General features: G+C 48.8%; 7 protein-coding genes across 7 annotated transcripts; 5 read left to right on the forward strand and 2 right to left on the reverse strand.

The window, feature by feature from the left end:
* Positions 1-284: 284 nt before the first annotated feature.
* Positions 285-1,241, reverse strand: ATNIH1004_009716 (Saf4/Yju2 family protein; the record flags this gene model as incomplete). The annotated part of the gene is made up of 3 exons (XM_033574298.1): positions 285-955; positions 1,027-1,157; positions 1,222-1,241. 3 exons carry the CDS (start codon positions 1,239-1,241, stop codon positions 285-287), a joined length of 822 nt encoding a protein of 273 aa, XP_033422316.1.
* A 469-nt stretch (positions 1,242-1,710) lies between these two features.
* Positions 1,711-4,072, forward strand: CDC16 (anaphase promoting complex subunit CDC16; the record flags this gene model as incomplete). The annotated part of the gene is made up of 2 exons (XM_033574299.1): positions 1,711-1,807; positions 1,875-4,072. 2 exons carry the CDS (start codon positions 1,711-1,713, stop codon positions 4,070-4,072), a joined length of 2,295 nt encoding a protein of 764 aa, XP_033422317.1.
* Positions 4,073-4,500: 428 nt separating this feature from the next.
* On the reverse strand, positions 4,501-5,971 carry ATNIH1004_009718 (uncharacterized protein; the record flags this gene model as incomplete). The annotated part of the gene is made up of 2 exons (XM_033574300.1): positions 4,501-5,415; positions 5,654-5,971. 2 exons carry the CDS (start codon positions 5,969-5,971, stop codon positions 4,501-4,503), a joined length of 1,233 nt encoding a protein of 410 aa, XP_033422318.1.
* Positions 5,972-7,361: 1,390 nt separating this feature from the next.
* On the forward strand, positions 7,362-8,631 carry ATNIH1004_009719 (uncharacterized protein; the record flags this gene model as incomplete). The annotated part of the gene is made up of 6 exons (XM_033574301.1): positions 7,362-7,377; positions 7,418-7,506; positions 7,567-7,604; positions 7,656-7,898; positions 8,095-8,225; positions 8,297-8,631. The coding sequence occupies 6 exons, from the start codon at positions 7,362-7,364 to the stop codon at positions 8,629-8,631; spliced, it is 852 nt and encodes a 283-aa protein (XP_033422319.1).
* Positions 8,632-10,965: 2,334 nt separating this feature from the next.
* Positions 10,966-12,762, forward strand: ATNIH1004_009720 (uncharacterized protein; the record flags this gene model as incomplete). Its single annotated transcript, XM_033574302.1, has 3 exons — positions 10,966-11,001; positions 11,526-12,270; positions 12,332-12,762. 3 exons carry the CDS (start codon positions 10,966-10,968, stop codon positions 12,760-12,762), a joined length of 1,212 nt encoding a protein of 403 aa, XP_033422320.1.
* A 1,491-nt stretch (positions 12,763-14,253) lies between these two features.
* Positions 14,254-15,711, forward strand: ATNIH1004_009721 (putative cytochrome P450; the record flags this gene model as incomplete). The annotated part of the gene is made up of 2 exons (XM_033574303.1): positions 14,254-14,362; positions 14,426-15,711. The coding sequence occupies 2 exons, from the start codon at positions 14,254-14,256 to the stop codon at positions 15,709-15,711; spliced, it is 1,395 nt and encodes a 464-aa protein (XP_033422321.1).
* Positions 15,712-19,340: 3,629 nt separating this feature from the next.
* Positions 19,341-20,370, forward strand: xanC (transcription factor xanC; the record flags this gene model as incomplete). Its single annotated transcript, XM_033574304.1, has 3 exons — positions 19,341-19,446; positions 19,503-20,006; positions 20,072-20,370. 3 exons carry the CDS (start codon positions 19,341-19,343, stop codon positions 20,368-20,370), a joined length of 909 nt encoding a protein of 302 aa, XP_033422322.1.
* Between the last annotated feature and the right edge of the window lie 475 nt (positions 20,371-20,845).

The following is a 20,845-nucleotide window of genomic DNA, read 5'->3' on the forward strand; positions in this document are numbered from 1 at the left end:
TTGTCGTTTTGCTTATTTCCACTTTAATCCCATGGGATTTGACAAGCCGAATGGGAGTTCTTCTGGTCTTATTCTAGCGTGGCGCTCTGGATTAAAATCTTTGACGAATATGCTTACGATGTTTCTTCTACTATTCTTGCTGTTGTATCATAATTAATATGTATTGGTCACAATCAGTTTTCCAATTAACTTTGAGTCTGAATAGTAGTCATAATGCTCATTCACATAGGCGAAACCTTCGCCGTAAACCGAACGCTGTTCACTCGATGCAATTGACGGACGTATTAAATCAGTGACGGCTTGGGCTTTTTCTTGATACCCAGTCCGTTTACTAGTGGCTTTTTCGGCTTCTTGGTTCGCGCGAATGAAGGCGGAGGCGGCATTTCTGTTGTCTTTGAATCCGCTAGAGTGCCATCCTCGACAAGTCTTTTGACCTTCTCCCCAGTCTCCGTAGTAAACGCTCTTCGCGCGGCCTCCTCATCTTCCTTTTCAGCCTGTAACCGCGCTTCATCCACCTCGCTCCGAACCTGCGTCAGGGCCACATCCTCCCCAAGGCCCTCATTCCGCTCTATCCGCGCATTCCTCGTCCGAATCTCATCCAACGCATCTGCGATCGCCATCTCTCGTTTTGAATCCTGCATCTTCTCCTCCAACTCGGCCATTTTATCCTGCTCCAACCGCTCGTGCTCCTCATTCTCTTCTCTCTCTAACCGATCCAGCGTCTCCTGCTCGGTTTCATTATACGCCTCCGCCGTCGGATCCCGCCACACCTCGAAGTTTCGCTTCGCACCCTTTTCCGCCTTGTAGTCCATGTTCTTGGGGTCCGTCACGAACGTGATCTCGCCACTGCATCGCGTACATCGGATATAGAATCGATAGATGGGGATCGAGAAGTACTTTTCCTCCGTTGTCTCTTTGCGCGCGTTGAATTTTCGCCCCTTGTAGATGTACTCGCCTGTTCGAGTATTTGATATGTTAGCAGAATGTTCAACCGCAGCGAGCGGGGAGGTCGGAGTAGATACGTACCGCAGTGGGTGCACTTCATCGAGAATGGCGCCATCAGTCGAACGGTTATGACTTTGGGTCCTGTCTGACGCAGATGTTTTGGTGTTCGTGTGATCGCCGACGGATCGAAGTCCGGTGGGTAGTATTTGGAGCTGGAAGGTGAGGCATTAGCATGGTGAGACGCAGAGGCGCAGAAGCGTTCGAGAGATTACTTACAGAACTTTTCGCTCAGACATGGTGGCAACGGGTTATCGATGACGGAGTAGCTGTGGGATACAAAAAACCTGGATGGTCTAGGATCGGTGGCTAATCACTGAGAGTCAAGATGCGATATACTGGGTTATCACGTGGTATTAGTCAGCCTAGCCATGTCAGATTCCCGATTGGGCAATGTGCACGGGCCACGACACGCCTTTTCCAGGAAAGCAGCTCAAGCTGCTTTAATATCCAGCGTCTTCTCTCCCTGCGCGACATAGGTCAACCTGACAGTGGACAGCTACTTCCTTCATCCCGGGAACTCTTGTCGGGTGTCTTTGTTTTCCCTCTACGCGAGCGCATTGCAGACTGGCCGGTTTCTTTGTTTATCCTGCTTGACACCTACCCTCCGATTCTCCCCATGCCGGTAGGACACCCACTGCGGTTGCCGATATTTCCTGGATCTCCTTGGTACCTCTCTTGATCAACACTATACTCATTGTCCACGAAATGGAGAAATTTCTGCGCTCCTGGCGCCAGGATGCATTGAATCGAAGCCAGCATGATACGGCCATCTACATTGGAGATAAAGTGCTTGCCTTGACCAGTGAGTCGAATCTGCTGGCTTGTATTCCTTATGCTGGGGATGTATCTAATAGTTTCAAACTCCGTAGACAGTGACTCCGATGCATTCTGGCTAGCGCAGGTTCATTTTTCGAATAATAACTACACACGAGCCCTGGCTCTTCTGTCTCGGAAAGACTTGATCTCACGAAGTACCGCCTGTCGCTATCTGGCTGCCCATTGTTACATCAAACAAAACCACTTTGAACAGGCTCTGTCGGTTCTCGGTGAAAATAATCCCACGCATCTGATCCGCAGTACCAATAGCCGTCGCAAATTGCAGCACATCAACGGTCAAAGCCATGTAACCCTACGGAATGGCAAGACCGCGGCTTCGCGCATTGATCGTAACGAGGAGAGAGAACGGGAGGATGGGAACAATATTCGATTCGAGGCTGCCATGTGTTACTTACGAGGACTCTGTTTTGCAAAGCAGAATGTGTTTGACCGCGCACGCGACTGCTATAAGGACGCTGTACGCATCGACGTCCAGTGCTTTGAAGCCTTCGACCAGCTCATGAAGAACTCGCTTATGTCGCCTGCCGAAGAACTTGAATTCCTGGAATCTCTTGATTTTGACTCGATTTCCAGCCCGGATCCGTCCGTGGCCCAAGAAGCCGCCCATTTTACGAAGATGTTGTACACCACCCGACTATCAAAATACTCGTCGCCGGCAATTCTGTCGGATGCAACGGAGACTTTATCCACCCATTATAATCTATCCGAAAATCCCGATATCCTTCTCTCCCGTGCTGAAGCCCTCTATACCCAATGCCGCTTTGCGGAAGCCCTTGAATTGACCTCCTCCATTTTGTCAACTTCCCAAACGTCCACTGCGTTGGCTAACGCTACTGCGCCGCATGTATCTGCTCAGAGCCATTTGGGACATGCGCCTGCGGTCTACCCCTTGCATTTAGCCTGCCTTTATGAAACAGGCGCTACAAACGCGCTGTTTCTTCTGTCACATACGCTGGCCGACCATGCCCCAGATGAATCATACACCTATCTGGCCATCGGCGTCTACTATCTATCGGTCTCCAAGATTGCCGAGGCACGGAGATTCTTCTCCAAAGCATCATTGCTGGATCCGCACTCGGCACCAGCATGGATCGGATTCGCCCATACTTTCGCTGCCGAGGGCGAGCATGATCAAGCAATCGCTGCGTACAGTACCGCAGCCCGCCTCTTCCAGGGAAGTCACCTACCACAACTTTTCCTTGGCATGCAACACTTGGCTTTGAACAACATGTCGCTTGCCCACGAATATTTGTGTGCTGCGTACGCAATGTCAACTGGTGCGCCGTCTGGCTCTGTCTCTCTACCTGCTATTACATCTGCAGAAGGTCCAAGCTTGGGTGGAGATCCGCTGGTCCTCAATGAACTGGGCGTCGTTCTCTATCATCAAAATCATTTAGAAGGGGCCATCGTACTTTTCCGACAGGCCCTTACTTTGGCCACCTCGCTTCACTGCGAACCGGGGGCCTGGGTGGCTACCCGAGCGAACCTTGCCCATGCGTTGCGTCGAATCGGTCGCTTTACGGAATCTTTAGTTGAATTTGATGAATGCCTCCGGATCGGCGCCGCGGGGGCAAGCTTTGGATATAGTCCATTTTTGGGAGGCAGCGGCGGTCATGCATCGGGCGTTGCGGCGTCAGGAGTTGGCGGATATGAGGACCGCGGACTCATTGGATCACTTCATACTGCACGCGGTCTTGTTTTATTAGAACTCGGCCGTACTATGGATGCTGTAACGGCGCTTCATGAAGCCGTCCGCGTGTTGGGTGCGAGTGGTGGCGGGGATGCTGCTGGTGGTGCCGGTATTGCCGGGACGCTCCTCTCCCGCGCCCTAGAGATCTGGGCCCTCGAAGGGCATAGAGTTGAACCTGCACCGCGCGATGGGGATAGAGGATCGTCGAGCCGAAGTTCCGTACGTGTGTCGCGCGACAAGGGAAAGGGCAAGTCTACCAGGCGGCGGGCACCCGCGGAGGGATCATTTGCGGAGGAATGGACCGATGAAGTGGCCCAAGTTGACTTGGCGGCTGAATCGGAGACGCTGGAGCAGAAAGTAGAGATGGAGCTAGACGACGAGGCGGACGGTCTCTTGCGCCAGGCGATGGGCCGCACGCGAGAGGGACCTGGTCAACGACAACATGGATTGAGTCCGGAGGAGGATCTCGGTGAGACCCCGGGGGCAGCAGGAAGACGTCATCGCGGACCGAGAACAGTAAGGAATAATGCGAGACATTGATGGTAGGGCAAACTGGGCGCTTATACAGGATCTGAATTGGGTACATTGCAGTTGGGCGTTTGGATGAATTATACCCAGGTTTGGCACTTGGTCCTATCACCGTGCATGGGGAAAGGTTTACAGCATGACCGGCGTACATTATTATTTTTGTTGATTCTAGTAGTCAAGAGGAACCGCCACTTGGTGGAATCTGGAGGAATGGCTGCTCTTGCAGGCAAAATGGATAGAAATTCCGTCTTCGTTCTTATGCTATAGTCGATATCGTACGGCCTATTGTTCTACTGATTAGAATGAACGGAGTTGGTACTTCTGGAGAGCTTCCATCTGCACCAGTTATACGCCTTGTTCCACTATTTAACCTTCTATCTGTCTACTAGTCTATTCAGACATCGCTGCATCTCGAACATAACTTGATATGCTCGGCTCGTCTAAAACACGCGAGTTACACTCCATCCCACACTAATCACTTTGGTCACAACAAGGAGGACCGTTGAGAAGGCATACGATGCGCCGCAAAAGACGATCAGACCGGTATAGTTTGTTTCCTGCCCGGAGGCTGGGTTCTGTGCCTTCAAGATCTCACCTGCGACGGGAATGGCTACTAAAATACTGAGCCCAAAGATTGCGGTCGTTGTCCCATACCGTTTCCCATAGTCCTCAGTTCGGGAGATCTGGGCGATACAGACTGGCGACAGGCCCACGGCCGGGCTACTCCAGAAACCATAGAATGCAGCGAAGGTCACAATCGCGGCCGTATCCTCTCCCGCCTTCATCCACAAGGCCAGGACCAACAGCATACTTACACCACCGGTGACAGTCATGACGTTGTATCGTCCCCAGCGATCGGCCAGCAGTCCTGGAATCACTCGACCGAAAATCAGAGTGGCACTGAAAATGGACATCAGATTGTAGGACAGAGCGCCAGTCACCCCATGCGAGGCAGCGTACGCAGGGAGATACGTGATCATAATCATCAGGCCGACTTCAGCAAAGCTCACTGCTATAGAAGCAATGGTGAATCGGACCTCCCGCAGGGACCGAATATCGATGGTTCCTCCAGCCGACTTGTTAGGAGGGAGTCTGGTTTCCATGAGCAGCAAACTAACTGCAAAACATCCAATGGACATAAACCCCAGGATTCGAACGATCCATGGGAATCCTAGGTTGTCTTGGAGTGCTCCAAAGATAGCGGACCAGACAATGCCTCCGATCCCGCCAGACGTAGTAGCAACCCCAGTGGCCAAACCTCGACGCTTTAAAAACCAGTGATTGATCGTTCCAAGAGTCGGGGTTAACACCGCGGAAGACGAAAGACCGCCGAGAATGCTGAAGCTAAGTATGAACTGGTAATACTCTTAATGGCATCAGTATGAGATCTGACTTGCGCTCATCTGGATTCCAAGTTACCTTCTGAGACGCTCAGGGCCATTATGGATACTGTCAAACCGATACAGCCTGGAATAAGCGTATATTTCAACCCGTGCGAGTCGAAGAGAGGTCCTATTTTGCGTGTTTGTTAGCTGGTTTGTGCATACACACAGCCTTTCATCTGGACAGATATGAACAACATGCCTCACCTACTTGAATTCCACCGAGCCAAAAGAGGAAATTATAGATACTAAAGATCCACGAGATGGAAGCCTTGGAATGGCCCTGCAATTGATCTTCCGCTAGCCATTCTTCCAGAATTCCCGTGATGTTCATGATGCCAAAGGTCGGGAACAGCGCACACCAGACGCCTAGCACTACCAACCATGCGCGCTGTCCGCCGTCTGGATACTCGGACAGAACTTCCTCTGCACCTTCCAACTTGGAATCGCTATCATCCGGTTGGCTTTTATGGTGATCTCGTGTTTGCTCCGGCAGCACCACTGCGACGGTCCCTTCATTCGCATACATGGTTTAGTTATTTGCAAGATGTGAGGAATCCAATCATGGAAAACATGATGGATTCCCTCGGCCCAGGGGGGTTTATAGGCAGGATCCCAGGAAAGGAACTTTCGAATGGGTACGCAACAAGAGCAATAGTTCGTAGTCGATCATTGGGCTATTCCTGTTTTCCGTTGTCTTTTGTATGTTGACATCCCTTGCGCCGATCTGATCGACTTGATATACATTCCAGCTCCTATATTACGCAGCCTTGTTTCAATTAACTATTGGGTTTGATTGAATTAGATAATTTGAGAGTTATAACTTGCAGTGTTTCACACTGTTCATAGCATTCTACATTCTACAGCTAGTCATCCACCACTAGCCATTTTCGCTGATCATCAGTATCACATTATATTCCATATAGGACAAAAAGAAGCACCTTGACAGCTGATGAAAATTATATAGATGTAGGGGTATACTCTACTCGACATATAGATCTCTATGCAGAGATGCCAATCTATTCAAATTACCAGTATAGGCCCAGGAGCAATGGGTATGTACTTCTGTATGACTATATATTCTATTTTTATCTTTCCGTTATAATCAGGAGAGAATACTTGAACCCTACAATATTAGCTCATTGTCAGATGGATGCTGCAAACTGCATATCGTAGTTATCAATATTTGAAACTCACGATCTATTTATAAATTCGGTTCCGACTTGGGCTGATTAATGCCGGTTATAAAGTTCGTATACAGACATGTAGTCAACCTGTGACTTAGAAGATATATTTTATTCTTCTGTCTCTCTGTGACACTCTCAAACTATACCTTCCGGCTACAAAAGGTCCTTGCTGAACAACTCAACCCACTTCAACAGTATGTGGTATATTCTCCCCACCATTTGCTTCCATAGAGGAACTAGATATTCCTAGACATTTTCCAACAAGGTGCAACATATGATCCATCCCACATCCTAACTAGATTAGTGGGGAAAATTGGTGTTGGACGTGGCATGACAATTCTCAGGGTTCGTAGCTCTAGTATGCCTGCCCCCTCATGTGATACAAAGACCAGTTTTTTGTTCTCTGCACATCCAACGCAATGCTGACTCTGTCTTGTATTTACCACTAACTTGATTATTTATTCTGAGCGAGGTGATTCTAACCGGATGCCTCCTAAAAGTCGCTCTAAAACCACAGATCGTGGTCAACAACACCAGGTTTCGCGTGCCAATCCTACCTAAGTCTACAAGCGCATCCAAGGGACGAAAAAGAAAGGCCGCGGAAACGTCAGACACAGCTGCAAGGGATCTCAAACAACAGAAATGCAGTCACTGGTGACATCATCCTTTTATTTATTTATTTATTTTTCGGGATCATTTAACTGAGAGAGAGATCGTCAGTAGCTGAAAACAATGACCCGACCCAGCGGTTTGATGTCTACGTGTGTGGGACTAACTCCTACGGTAAGCTGGGCTTGGGAAACCCGACGAGGGAATCGGAATCTCACTCCCTGTCACGAACGCTAAACTGTCGGCGGAAACCGTAGGAGCGGTCCAGGTTGCTACGGGAGGGGTTCATTCAACCGCTCTTACACATGATAATCGGACTTTGACCTAGGGTGTCAATGACGAGGGAACCCTCGCAATAGATACAAAGTAAGACAGGAAGGAGAGCGATTCCCAGAATAGTGATTCTCAAAGTAGCAGTTCTCAGAGCAGCGACTCTCAGAATACCGATGATGGCGGTGTCGATGAAGCGAAATCAAACTCCGATAGCGAGGATGATGATAACGATGACGAGGTTACGCTCAATGTAAAAGAAGCGACTCCTTTACCTGTAGCATCCTCGTTCTTCCCTCACAGGACGGTCTTCACTCAACTCGTAGCGACGGACAGTGCTACATTTCCTCTTACGAAGAAGGGACAGGTGTATGGCTGGGGGGCTTCAGGGTCCGTGTTTCTCAATTAACTCATCTACCTGACGTGTCGCGTATGACTGATGATAAGAGAAGTTGTGGGTCGATTAGATTCGTCCCTGATACTAAGAAGAAAATCCAAAAACACCAATATTAATTCCCGGCCTTAATAACATCACCAAACTTGCAGCAGGCACGCAGCACGTCCTCACGCTAACGTCCACACGCAGTGTCTTAGCTGGGGCAACAATGAGCAGTACCAGCTTGGACGACGACGAGCAAGTTGCTCATGCGAGATCCATCTTCTTCTTCCCGACCAATGCGCGATCCCTCGTGGTATTACAGCTATTGGAGCCGGACTGTATCATTCTTTTGCGACTCACAAAAACGGCATCGTATATAGATGGGGTTCGAATAACTTCGGCCAAACAGGTATCACGACAAACACCGGCGAGAACGATGCAGTTGTAGCCTATCCAACTCAGATCTTAGGGATTCGAAATCATCCGCAGATCGCCGCCATCCAAAGCGGGGAAGACCACAGAATTGCGGTTAGTCGGCAAGGCCAGTGTTTAACCTGGGGTCGTATTGAAAATGACGCGCTTGGTTTCGATCCTCAGAGTCTTCCCTCGTGGGCTACTATCTCCGATGCAGGCGGTAGACCGCGGATTCCATTAGAGCCGAAGGTCATCCCCAGTTTAAAGAACGTGGGTTTTGCGACCGCAGGAACTGATGAGGACGAGATCGTGCTGTCTATTGCTTGTTAAGAGCAAACATATGGATGGAAAGATACTGGTTTCGACAGCTGCTATCGTGGGTCAGCCTGCGAATTGAGTGTGGTAATACTGTAGATATAGGTAAGGTATCTGTTGTTTCTATTTGCCATTGTGTATATTGGCTGTTAATTGCAGAGATGTAACTCTAAGAAAGATCTGCCAAAGCCATGCATAGCCGTTTGGTCGAGTCGCCTAGACTTAGGGAATCCTCAACATTAATGAGGAATTCGACAATCAGTTTCAAGTAGGCTAGTTTACTGTAAGTATTCTCACAGGTGTTCTAATTTAAGACTCAAGGTGCCTAAAAGAACCTCATGTCCTCAGTAGAGGTCAACAAGGCCATAAATGTGTTGTGCGAATCTCGGATGAGGGCTTTGACAGTCTGATTCCCAGTGTGGGAGCATACATGCAGCTCACTTGTCGCAGAAGCGGGAGCTTGTAACATGTAGTTAGCTGCTAAACTGATAGGAAATAGTACTTGAATAGTGGAGATGGGTTATAAGAGGAAGGGTTGTAGCCAAGATTTGTCTGGATCTGTCTCTAAAAATATACTATTTATTTAAGGGGTATTAATAGGGGTATGCATGATTTATGGAATACGATGTATACGGCTGAAAAGGACACGAAACAGTCTAATCTGCTACTATAGCCCAGCCTAGTGCATGAGCTAAAATATAAATGGCATGAAGGGTTCATCCTCTCACAGACCCACAGACTAAGGGTCGAGATCCGACATGTCTCACCTCTATTAATACTCTGAAGTAATGACTCTATCTGTTTCAAGGGAATCAAATGATCCCGAAGAATTTACAGACTACTCCCTACAGTAGGCAATGCACTAGTGTGTTCCATTCTTTGACGTCGATGAAAGTGTATTAGAATAGCCCTTGTAGCATCATATAGTCTGCATTGGTAAAGACCGCATACTCTAGTCTATATGGACTTGCACTTTGTAATAGATGTCTCTCTATCCTATCTCTGTTAAAGACTCGAACCTGGGACGACTCTATTCCCTATCCATGTCCGAAGAAAAGCTCCGGATAGGTTCTCTGGGAAACGCTTCTGTCTGCCGACGCTCGGATCTGCTCAACACCCCCAAGCGTCTGCTTACGAACGCAAGAGCTGGCAGTGGTGAGACGGCAGCACATATCGCGTTATTCCCCCATCGTGAGTAAGTATCATGTGGATCTGCATGCATACTGGCACAAATACTTCGGGCTTTTCCAATATTGTCCGCTCTCAGATTAAACAATATTGCAACTCCGACGAAACCCAAGGGCGCTGTGAAAAACGCAATACGTCGTGGAAGTTGGAGAGTCGAGACCTATGACGGAACGACGTGTCTCGTGTTTACCCGGTGGATTGGCTTAGGATCCGGCCTGAGCCCAGATGGCGATCGATGGACTTGTCGCCTCGCCGTTGCAAAGTACACAGATCATGAATTGGTGGGTCCCCGACTGCGGTTCGAGAGAGATTCCATTGAGGCCTATTCTCCAGAGGTATTGTCGGAGGAGGCAATGTATCATCAAAATGTCTCACTTTTACAAGGCCAGGCATATCAAACTGTGACGACTCCGATAGAGGCTTTGAGGAGGCTCTTGTGCGGAGAAGCCAGTGGAGAGAATTCCATGAACCTGTCGGTCGTGTCTGTAGTTGTAGTTTGCCGACACGAGTCCTGGCGTGGGTCATCCTTCCAGGCCCACCCATACCAGGAGGATATTGTACTCCAAATATTTTCTTTCCTCCTAGGTCAAATGCCTGAATTAGTAGGTACATACGGAGCACTACTAGGTACCTCAGCTGTTAGGTAAATGAAATTACTTAAGTTAACTAAATGTTACAGCTACTTACCAAAATGGGAAAATGAAAGAAATTGAGGCAGGGATGCTGTTATCTTGGCCTGCCTTGGAAGGTGGAGATCTTCGTGGGTCCCTAATCCTTGGCAGTGAAGGTGGAGGGAGATTGGAGTATTGTTACGTCAACTGGATTTCTTTGCCTAAGTCAAACATGCCGTCCCCCATCTGGAATGTGTCTGATCTGCTTACATTCTGTGTATACTCTGTAGTTACTCCGTACAGAGAGTCTGTATTCCAGGGCCGCAGTATGAGCCAAGCATCGGTGCCTGTCCGCTTGCGGCACTAGTTTGACTAGCAGGGTTCCGTTGAAACCAGTAGGATTCGGTTTCCTACGCCACGGGCACCTAGCGTCCAGGGATCACGCATGATTTGATATGGATGTACTGAGTACTCCGTAGGACAGAACAACACAGTAGTTTAATTCTCCAAGGGCCCCTAAAGAAATCGCGCTTGTGGTGGATTCGCCATGATGAGATTGGCTAAGCCCCATCTTTCGCCCAGCTTGGTGCGTTGAGGGCTCCACGAAATCGCCTTTACTGGCCGTGGCCCGCTGGAACAAAGCCACCCGCGCGTGAAGCTCCACAAAGCTTGTCCATCCTTGACCAACTTGGAAAACTGACGCTCTGTTCCAAGGGTTTGCATCTCCCTCCCAAGACGATCGACGCGTAATACTACGAACTCGTCGCGCCCCTGATCAGACTCAGAGTGGACCAACTCTTATTACTATTCGTCTCTCTCCCACCCTTCCTCTTTCCCCTCCATCCGACCTAAAATGCCATTACCCCCTCTTCGCTTGTGATGGTGCTTCCCAGTTGCTCCCGATGGCGCCTGCGACAGGGTGGCTTTGTTTGCATATTCTACCTCATTGGCTTGCTGAGTATCACTTTTATTGTCGCCATTTGGTACGGCGTCAATTCTGACAGAGACTACATCCATCCCCTATTGACCCAGCTCATTCCCGCCGGCCATTGTGCCTGTCTCACGTCGACGACCTTCCAGTGCTCCAGCTGCCTGACATGTTCTTCTCAGCCCACCGGATTTCCACAGCTGCCCCCGTTGTCGCCAGTTTGGGAATTCCAACCCGCCCGTGATGGGAGCAACGAATCCCTCGATCGCGACCAGTGCCATGCCGCATTTCCCGGCCTCTTCGAAGACATCGTCCGCGCCGCGGCGTATTGGCGGTCTCACGGCGCTCTCTCTTCCGCGGAGTTGGATCTTATTCGGCTGGAACAAGGCATGGCACGGGCATTCATCCACCGGGGCGAATTACATGTGGTCGCGGCGCGCGCAAAGGGCGAGGATCATCGCCAGAAAATATTAGCTGTGTTGAGTTCGATTCATCGTGCGCTGGTCGCGGACCCCAATCGAGCTGTCCGGCCGAATATTGAGTTCGTCTTTTCAGTCGAGGACAAGGTGGAAGATGTAACTGACCCAGTGAATCCTGTCTGGGTGTTGGCGCGGTCTGCCACGGAGGAAGCTGTCTGGCTGATGCCTGACTTTGGATACTGGGCGTGGTACAATCTCCAGAACTCGATCGGACCCTATGATCAAGTGGTGGAGCGTGTCAAGCGGACCGATGTTACTTGGGCAGAAAAGAAGCAGCAGTTGGTTTGGCGCGGAAAACCCAGTTTTGCCCCGAAGCTGCGTCGCGCCTTGATGGAGGCTACTCGGGATCAACCATGGGGTGATGTCAAGCAGGTGGACTGGCATGACCGAACCAACGTCATGCACATGGAGGATCACTGCCGTTATATGTTCATTGCACATGTGGAAGGTATGATTGTATCCTCTGGCTTCAAGGGTAACGATATAAGGTACTGACCGTATGACACCAGGCCGGTCGTATTCCGCTTCTCTCAAATATCGCCAGGCCTGCAACTCGGTTATAGTGGCCCACAAACTCCAGTACATCCAGCATCACCACTACCTCCTTGTTTCCCAGGGTCCGGACCAGAACTATGTGGAAGTGGAGAGAGACTTCAGCGACTTGTCAGAAAAGATGAGCCCTCTCCTAAACGATTCGAGTCAGGCCCAGCGAATTGCCGACAACAGTGTGCGAACTTTCCGCGACCGGTACTTGACCAAGGCAGCCGAGGCCTGCTACTGGCGGGCGCTTTTCGAAGGGTATGCGAGTGTATGGAATAGCACCGTGCCCCTGTGGTCAGAAATCTACCAGCGTGAACGAGGCCTGCGATACGAGTCCTTCATTTTATTAGAAAGCCCGATGATGTTCGAATTTAAAGCGACCGGAAGGCATATGCCGTGACGATTACTATTAATATACTTGCATATACTGGAGTTGGAGAATACATGGGACAGGTTACAAACTCTGCATTGCATTTATTTCTGGAGGTGCCTGATGAGAGTGATGTTTTTTCTTTTCCTTTTTTAATAGATCGCATGGATCCTTCAGTCTGACTCGAAGCCGTATGTGACATGTCACCGAGCTACTTGTCTGATGAACATATCATAGTATTCCGTACATGTTCTGATCATTGCCTTACATATTAGTCCCTTGTCTCCTGTCTTCCGGTCGGACAGACTCAGCAGTCAAGTCCTGATATTTCCAAACTATATGGCTTGATTTCTATGCCGAGTCTATGCTGTATTCAACCAGCACTCTTCTATGGAGAATCAAATCAAGCCGAGGGTTTATGCATTCCACACTAGTCTAGAACTAAACTTAAACCAAGCTATATGCTATCATCCAATGCCTTTCTCGCCGCTGTCAGAGGATCGTCACTGGCATATGGAGCTGAATTAAGACAACGCGCAGATTGTCTTTCGTTTTGGTTTGTGATATATGGATTACGTATGCTGTGAATAGAATGTGATTATAAAGGGATATTTTGATAATATTGCACGTACGGAGTACACTGTGTACTGATTTTCCTTGATTTTGCTGGCAACGTGGATGTGCTTTTTATATATACAGAGTATTGAGGAATACTGTCTGAGTTTAGTAGTAGTATTTTAGCCTTGAGAATGGGCTTGTCTATACAGGAATTTTATGGTTCGTTCCAGTCATCGGCTAGTCTTCCTGATAGTTTATTTAGTTCTCTGGCTGAGTTAGCAGCACATTTTCGTGACACTTCCATAGGAATATTCAGTGCTAAATTATTTCAAGCTATTTTTCTGTGCTTGATGTGGAGAACTAACTAGTTAACTAAATAATAGTTAGTTGGTTAGTTATTCATCCGCTTCTGGACTGAAATGTCTTGTCTACTCTCCACCCTCTATCTCTACTCTTTTCCTCTGTGTACAAATCAAGTTAACTCCAACTGAAGATGCCCCACTACGCCGTCTCAGCGCCATCGCAGTGGGGATCATGGCTCATCCTCGAATCACCGTCGTTCCTAGTCCCAAATCAATCAAAACAACCCAACTAGGGAGTCCTCACCGCCAGCCCCCTTACTTGCTGACCATCAATCCCCTCTGAATGGCAGACTGCTTAAGCAAGGACGCTCCTCTCCAGACGAACCATGACCAGTGCGATGATCTATCCCGCTTTGGGATCTCGGACCGTCCCTCAGTTCCAACTATCGAAAGGATCACCGTGCGAATCGGCAACATCCAGCTGAAAGCGGATGCATGGTTGCACGGGCAGGAGCAAATGGGGATGGCTCAATGCAACCCAGAGACAGCACCAGCATGGCTGATTTGTCCTGAGGGAGGAATTTAAATTCGCCTAGGTCTGCCCTTCTCCGCCTTGGGTTCGGTTGCCCCGAAATCCGACCTGTTTCTCCTGCTTTCCGCGATGCCGTCGCCCATCCCTCGACCCAAGGGGTTGCCCGTGCTGGGTAATCTCTTCGATCTGGACTCCAACAATCCCTGGGGCTCGTTTAACAAGCTGGCGACCAATTATCGTGAGTCGAGTCAACTAGATGATGCGATCCCGCAATATCGCTAATGGAATGTCTCGTGAACAGGTCCTATCTTCAAGGTTACCATTCTAGGACATGACATCGTCTTCGTCACCGGAGCAGCGCTTCTCGAGGAGATCTGTGACGAACAACGCTTCCGAAAATGCGTGACCGGCCCGATTGTTCAGATTCGCGATGCGGTCCACGACAGTATGTTTACAGCATATCACGAGGAGGACAGTTGGGGCATTGCACATCGCATTATGGCCCCGTACGTCTCGCCGGAAGCCGTTGCCGATGTCTTCAAAGGCATGCAAGAGACCTCCAAGGATTTGATCAAGAAGTGGACGGCCGGGCCCCGACAGCGCGTTAACGTCACCAACGACCTTGACCGATTAAACCATGCAGCCAACATGCTTTGCTTCTTCGATCAACGAATTCACTGCATGGAGGGACCGGAGCTGTCCGTGCTCAAAGCCATGGAAAGCGCCACCACAGAATCGATGCGACGGGCGACCCGGCCCAAATTCCTATCCTGGCTCTTCCACCGGCGTAAATGGGAGTCTGATATTAAGACCATGCGTGACTACTGCGCCAACGTCGTCACCACGCGTAATTCCCAGCCAACCGATAAAAAAGATATGCTCTATGCCTTGCTTCATGGCAAGGATCCCCAAACAGGCACATCCCTAACGGAGAGTCAGGTACTGGATGAGATCATCAACATCTTCATCGGTAGTGCCACTGCACCGAACCTGGTCGCCTTCACAATGTACTATTTGATGAAAAACCCAGACGAGATCACCAAAGCGCGCGAGGAAATCGACAACGTCGTCGGCGGGCCCTCGAGCGAGATCGAACATGAGCACCTCGCCCGCCTACCTTACTGTGAAGCCATCCTACGCGAAGCGTTCCGTCTATCTGGCGTTGCTCCCGGCTTCAACATTGAACCGCTCCCGACGACGGAAGGTCCAGTGCTTCTAGCAGGTGGAGAGTACGAAGTCCCCAAGGACCAACCCTTGATTGCGATCCTGGCCGCCGTGAACCGTGATCCGGCTGTGTTCGAGGACCCTGAGGCGTTCCAGCCCAAGCGCATGTTCGGTGAGAAATACGACCAATTGCCATCCGGCGTAAAGAAGGGCTTCGGAAACGGCAAGCGCCGATGTTTCGGAACGCAGTATGCCTGGGAGTGGTCGTTCAGCACCCTAGTCAGCATTCTGAAGGATGTGGACTTCGAACTGGCAGATTCAAAATACGCTATGAACAACAGCGGGCTAAATTACAACGGGGCGTATAGTGTGAAGCCTCTGGATTTCTTTGCCGTGACGGGGCCGCGGTCGAGGGCTGGATAACTTTGATATGAGATAATATGTGCCTATGGATGTCAATGTATGGAGTATTAATGGTTTACAATCAGTTAATGATACTTGATATTGATCCTTGATATAAACCCTACCTGATACTACTTAAGATGTACAACCACCAACTCCTAGCTCAAACAATAAAATCTATAGGTGCTTCTATCTATTTATATGCTTTGAAAAGTCGGAAAGTGGCAAAGGTACGTATCCTACGCTATTGTGATTCGATTCTCTTTTATAGAATACAGAGTATAGGTATACTCTTTAGTGCTGAGAAAACTTTAAGATCAGCTCGACGGGTCGTTGCAGTGTGTTGTGCTATTATGCGATATGCAGTAACTGCAGCATGAATGTCACGGTATGTATGGAGTATAGGAAATTAGATTGTTACCTATATTAAGCTATATCTAGCAATGTATTAACCTTTGGTATTTTCTTTAATTCTATATAACAGTTAGTATTTTAACTTCTTATCTATTCAGTAGTATCTACTGGGCACGAAGTTATAATATTTTATTTAATATATACCTATTCAAATACCAACGTTGTAAATTTTTTTAAAAAATCTATCAAGATAGTTATCCTTAAAATTAGTACACGACAGTAAAACTTTGAAAAGAAAGCAGTCCAAAACCAAGTGCTTAGTGATAAGCCACAGTGTAATCCGGTTAACTTGGTAAAAAGTGCTAAGGAATAGCACTGAGGATTGTAGAATAGCTTTGGGATTTATTCGCTGGGATAGTATTAATCATCAGTTTCAGGAGATAGGCCAGCTCCTCATAAGAGCCATTTTATGCATACTCCAGAGAGGGAATTGTCCGTTTGGCGTGACTACAGCCATTCATATCATGTTTCAGGAGGATAAAACCGACGGCAACAATATGAGTGATCCACTATGTCATGCCGTTTCGGAGAATGGTTTGTTTAATAGGATAGACAGGTAAATGGAATATCCTTGGTCTAAAGGATTGTAGGAGATACTGACATATTGAGTTGTCCCAAAGGTGGTAGATACCTAGTACTGGAGTACTGGGATAAGTATTGACGTCAGAGCTAAAATAAACCATGAGATGAGAAATAATAGGCTACAGATTCATGGACTGGGCTATGACCCATGCTATGAATGCAGCTATTTTGGCATCCAAACAACCTAGTCCTAGAGCAAAGTCATGACAAATATCACTCTAGATTAGGGGGGGATACTCGCACCTAAAAAAAAGGCATACAAGATCGACACAGACAACGCAATGGCGTTCAGATGGATCACTGTGCGAGAAACTCCGATTCGTCTGCTGGAACTTGGCTTGATCTGTGGCATTGGGGCTTGTTCTGAGATTTTCGGCAAGTTCATGGATTAGATATATAAAAAAAAAAAAAAAAGGAAAGAGGGACAGAGTATGGCCAGGCTTATTTCAAACTGACTACACGCCTCGCAGGATGCTCTGAGAACAGCGGTAGTGAAGGTGCGAGGACTAGAACAACGAATTCAGCACCCCGTGATAACACCAACCGCTACGGGGATCAAGTCAATCGGGTGATTTGTAAGGGAAACAAGGTTATATCAAGAACGAGACACAGCCACCATGATCGACAGAGCCAGACCGGCCTGTCTGAAGTACGCGGGGATATGCGGTTCTGGAGAGCAATAAACTCGCGTATGGGCAGAGCTTAAGTTGGCAGCAGATCATGGTGTTAACGAAACTCTGCAGTAGCGGGGATGATGCTTCTTACTTTATATTACCTGGTAGGTCTTCGTGCCGACATGGTGGAGAAGTTGTGAAGAATTGCCTGCATGATGGGCTGGGATTGACCCTTGGTTTATTGTCAAGAGATGAGATCACTGGACAGGAAAGATCCCAAGAGTTTGGTTGCCTGATCTGTGATGTGATTCGAGTGTTTGCCTTTCTCTCTCTCTCTCTGAGTCTATTAATCCCGTGCTGGTCACGGGATGAAACATTCGTCTTGTCGCCTCCCCTGCGCTTCATCCCTCCATCCCTCCATCCGTCCTCCCTCTTATACTTAGCGTCGCACAAGGAGCTGGCTCGGTTTATCAGCACCTCATGCGCTTGTCCCACCAAGTCCATCGCGCCATCAGCTCGCTGTCCAGGCGGAATGCAGGTCAGCTTCACTCGCTCGGCAGTGGCTCACTGGTCAGTTGCCATTTCAACCTTGAGCCAGCCACATCGGATTGCTGACGACTGACAGATCAGCCAACCATTAACTGATCTCGCCTTTCCCCTAGTGACGTGTTGGTTTGTGTGGCTTAGGGTGCAGCCCCCACAGGCAAATTGCAAAACAAACAGCTAGAGCCATCCTTTTTTACCTCTGCTATCCCTAAATCCCAGCAATGATTGGGCCAGAAGTCGTCTGCATCCATAGACATCATATTGGGATTGGTTGGGCTGGTGATGGCTTAGGATATATGGGACCAGCATGTACCTAGTAGTCAATGGGGCCACTACTAATCATTTTGGAACAAACCTGACAAATTATCAGCGGACAATGGCACTTGTAGAGCCCTCATTTGGGATCCATCGGCTCTGCTGGTGCTATTACTATGGACATGCTATTGAAGCCCACCCTGATACATCCTGGTCCCATTTCGACAGCAACGCAGCCTGTTCCATGTTTGGTTCTCCTACAAGGGAATATCAACGGGTCAATCGGAGTCAAGTAGAGCCAGAGAGCAGCCAGCTCAGCCGGTGTTGTGGAGGGGTCACTTGAAATAATGCATAGCACGGTCAAATGGGGCTCAAGGATGTCAGGCATTCAGATTAGATGCTATGATTGCTCATGCACAAAATTCACATTTCGGGTCGTTCTAGATGGCACCGACGGTCTGGTAGAAAACCCTATGTCATGCCTTTGATTCTCGCATGCTGAAATGCGCCGCCTGGTTGTCGGCCCGCGCTTTGGTCGGAGCTCGCGAACACCAACCAAACAAACCATTCTATGGTCCAATTTGTGAATGGCTCGATCTTCGAAGTGCATACATGGGTGTCTAACAATTTTCTTAGCCATAGCGATTGTTGTTCAACTCCGAGGCACCTGCTAGGTTTGGAGATCGTAGCTTTCGAGGCGGCAATCATCTGTCTTGGCCGTGCAACGTGTATCGAGGGCCGAATTGTATTCAGCATGGTACAGGGCCGCGTGGGTTTTGAGATCACAGATTAGGAAAGGAGTCATCTCTAATGCTCAAGGCAACGGGTACGCTTCGGTGAGGAATGCAGTGCAATCCGAGACAGCCCGAGATTGTGGGTATTGGAATATTGTTCGCAAATCGACCATCCTTTCTGCACCAGGTCTGCCTGGCATGCTGTAGCATCTGCTGCGCAACCTTGTCACCCAGTGGTCATTAGGCTGACGAGCAAATGGCATGCTTTGACAGGGTTCGGGTCTGCGGTTACTTTTTGATCAGATAAGCCAACCAGGTCTAGTCTTCTTATAAAAGCTCGAATGAGTTGTTAGTCCGACCGATTAAATGTATCCAAACCCATTACCACTGTTTGGCTATCCCTCGCACCCCTCTGGACGGTAAAAATATATGTCAGACTCAGCAAGATAGCTTGAACAGGGAGAAAGAAACGAAGACACGTGAAATGCCTCCAGCATCTTTCAACATGCGAAATCAGACTATCAAGGAGGAACAAAACGACCCTATGGGTCAAAAGCAAGACCCTATAGAGAGAAGGCGTTTGCAAAACAGACTTTCTCAGAGGAATCACCGTAAGAATGCCTTGTCCGAGTGCAGCTACGGATAGAAGCTCACTATCATTGCATAGGCCGCAAAATCCGCGACCGGATTGCGAAGTTGCAGGAACGGGTTATTGCCAGTGAATTACGAGCTGCTGCGAGTCTAAATGGCTGGGGATATCCGAACCTAACTGGTCCCCCACCGATTGACCATGTCTCTTCTTACGAAGCGGAGGGAAAGAATCCGTCTCGTGCCTCAGAAAACACCCTCCATGCCGATCCATCCTATCTTTCTACGCCTTCGGGGGTCTGTCCCACCTGCAGCAACTCTCTGGGGCCTATACCTATCATATGTTCTCAACCCTTGACGCCGCCGTCGATCTTCGATCCTGCCAAGGAGACCGAATCCCCCAACTCGTCGCCCTCATCGACCATGATGAATAGTCCCTATGATTCGGGATTCAATTTGACTAATCCGGAAATATCCCCGACAGCGCTGAACAATTACTCCGTGGCGGAGCTGAATGCTCCACTCGTCTCGGAAACATGGGATGGCCACGCCAATGACTCTACATTCTCCTACGTTGCCACAGGTGAGTCAACACTCGTTGGGTACCACAATTTTCACCAATCACCTCTGACATCTGATATTGAACAGAGACCTCACTGCCGCAGATCGTGCAAGCCCTGGGCGGGGAAGCGTCTCGAACCAAGGCTGTCATCCTAATTCCACAGAATCCGCACTCGACAGGGATACCCTTGACATTGGCCGTGTCTCAGCTACCCACTCCCGTGGACTCGGTGGGCACAGCTATGAGTCCTATGCAAACCTTCACATGTCCATGTCAACCTCAGGAGTCATTTCCCGGCTCCGGAGTCGGTTTCGTGAATTCTGGTGGTCCTCCTCCTCCCTGTCCTATACACGCGACGCAGTCTGTGGAGCACATCCCCCGGTGAGATAGCGCGGTTGTATAGTTAGCTATAGAACATGTCAAGATTGAATCTGAGATATAGTCCCTGTGGGATTTGAATTAGTGGAACTTGAGTAGGTGGGTGATACTGATGATACTGATGATATTGATGACACTGATGACGACGACGACGACAACGACGATGATGATTTACGACTGTTATTCATTCAACCAGTAGTTTAACATTCAATAACCTTCACCGAATCTTGTGTTTACAACAGACTTTTGAGGCCAGTAGATATAGGATATAATCTACTTTGTAGGCCCATCGTTCCATCCGTAGTCTCTCGAATCCATAGCACTACTTACCCTGGCCTTCGGGGTTACAATCCCAGTTGTCCATTATATTTATCTGCTAACGATCATAAGACACCCTGATAATTTAGGCATCAACTATTAAAGTGGATCATGCACCCGCAGCTCTCTGTCTGGGTGCGAGTATGGATATTTGTTAGGTGGCG

This window comes from Aspergillus tanneri (assembly GCF_003426965.1).
Source record: "Aspergillus tanneri strain NIH1004 chromosome Unknown AapTan_5_pilon_pilon_pilon, whole genome shotgun sequence".
Lineage (NCBI taxonomy): Eukaryota > Fungi > Ascomycota > Eurotiomycetes > Eurotiales > Aspergillaceae > Aspergillus > Aspergillus tanneri.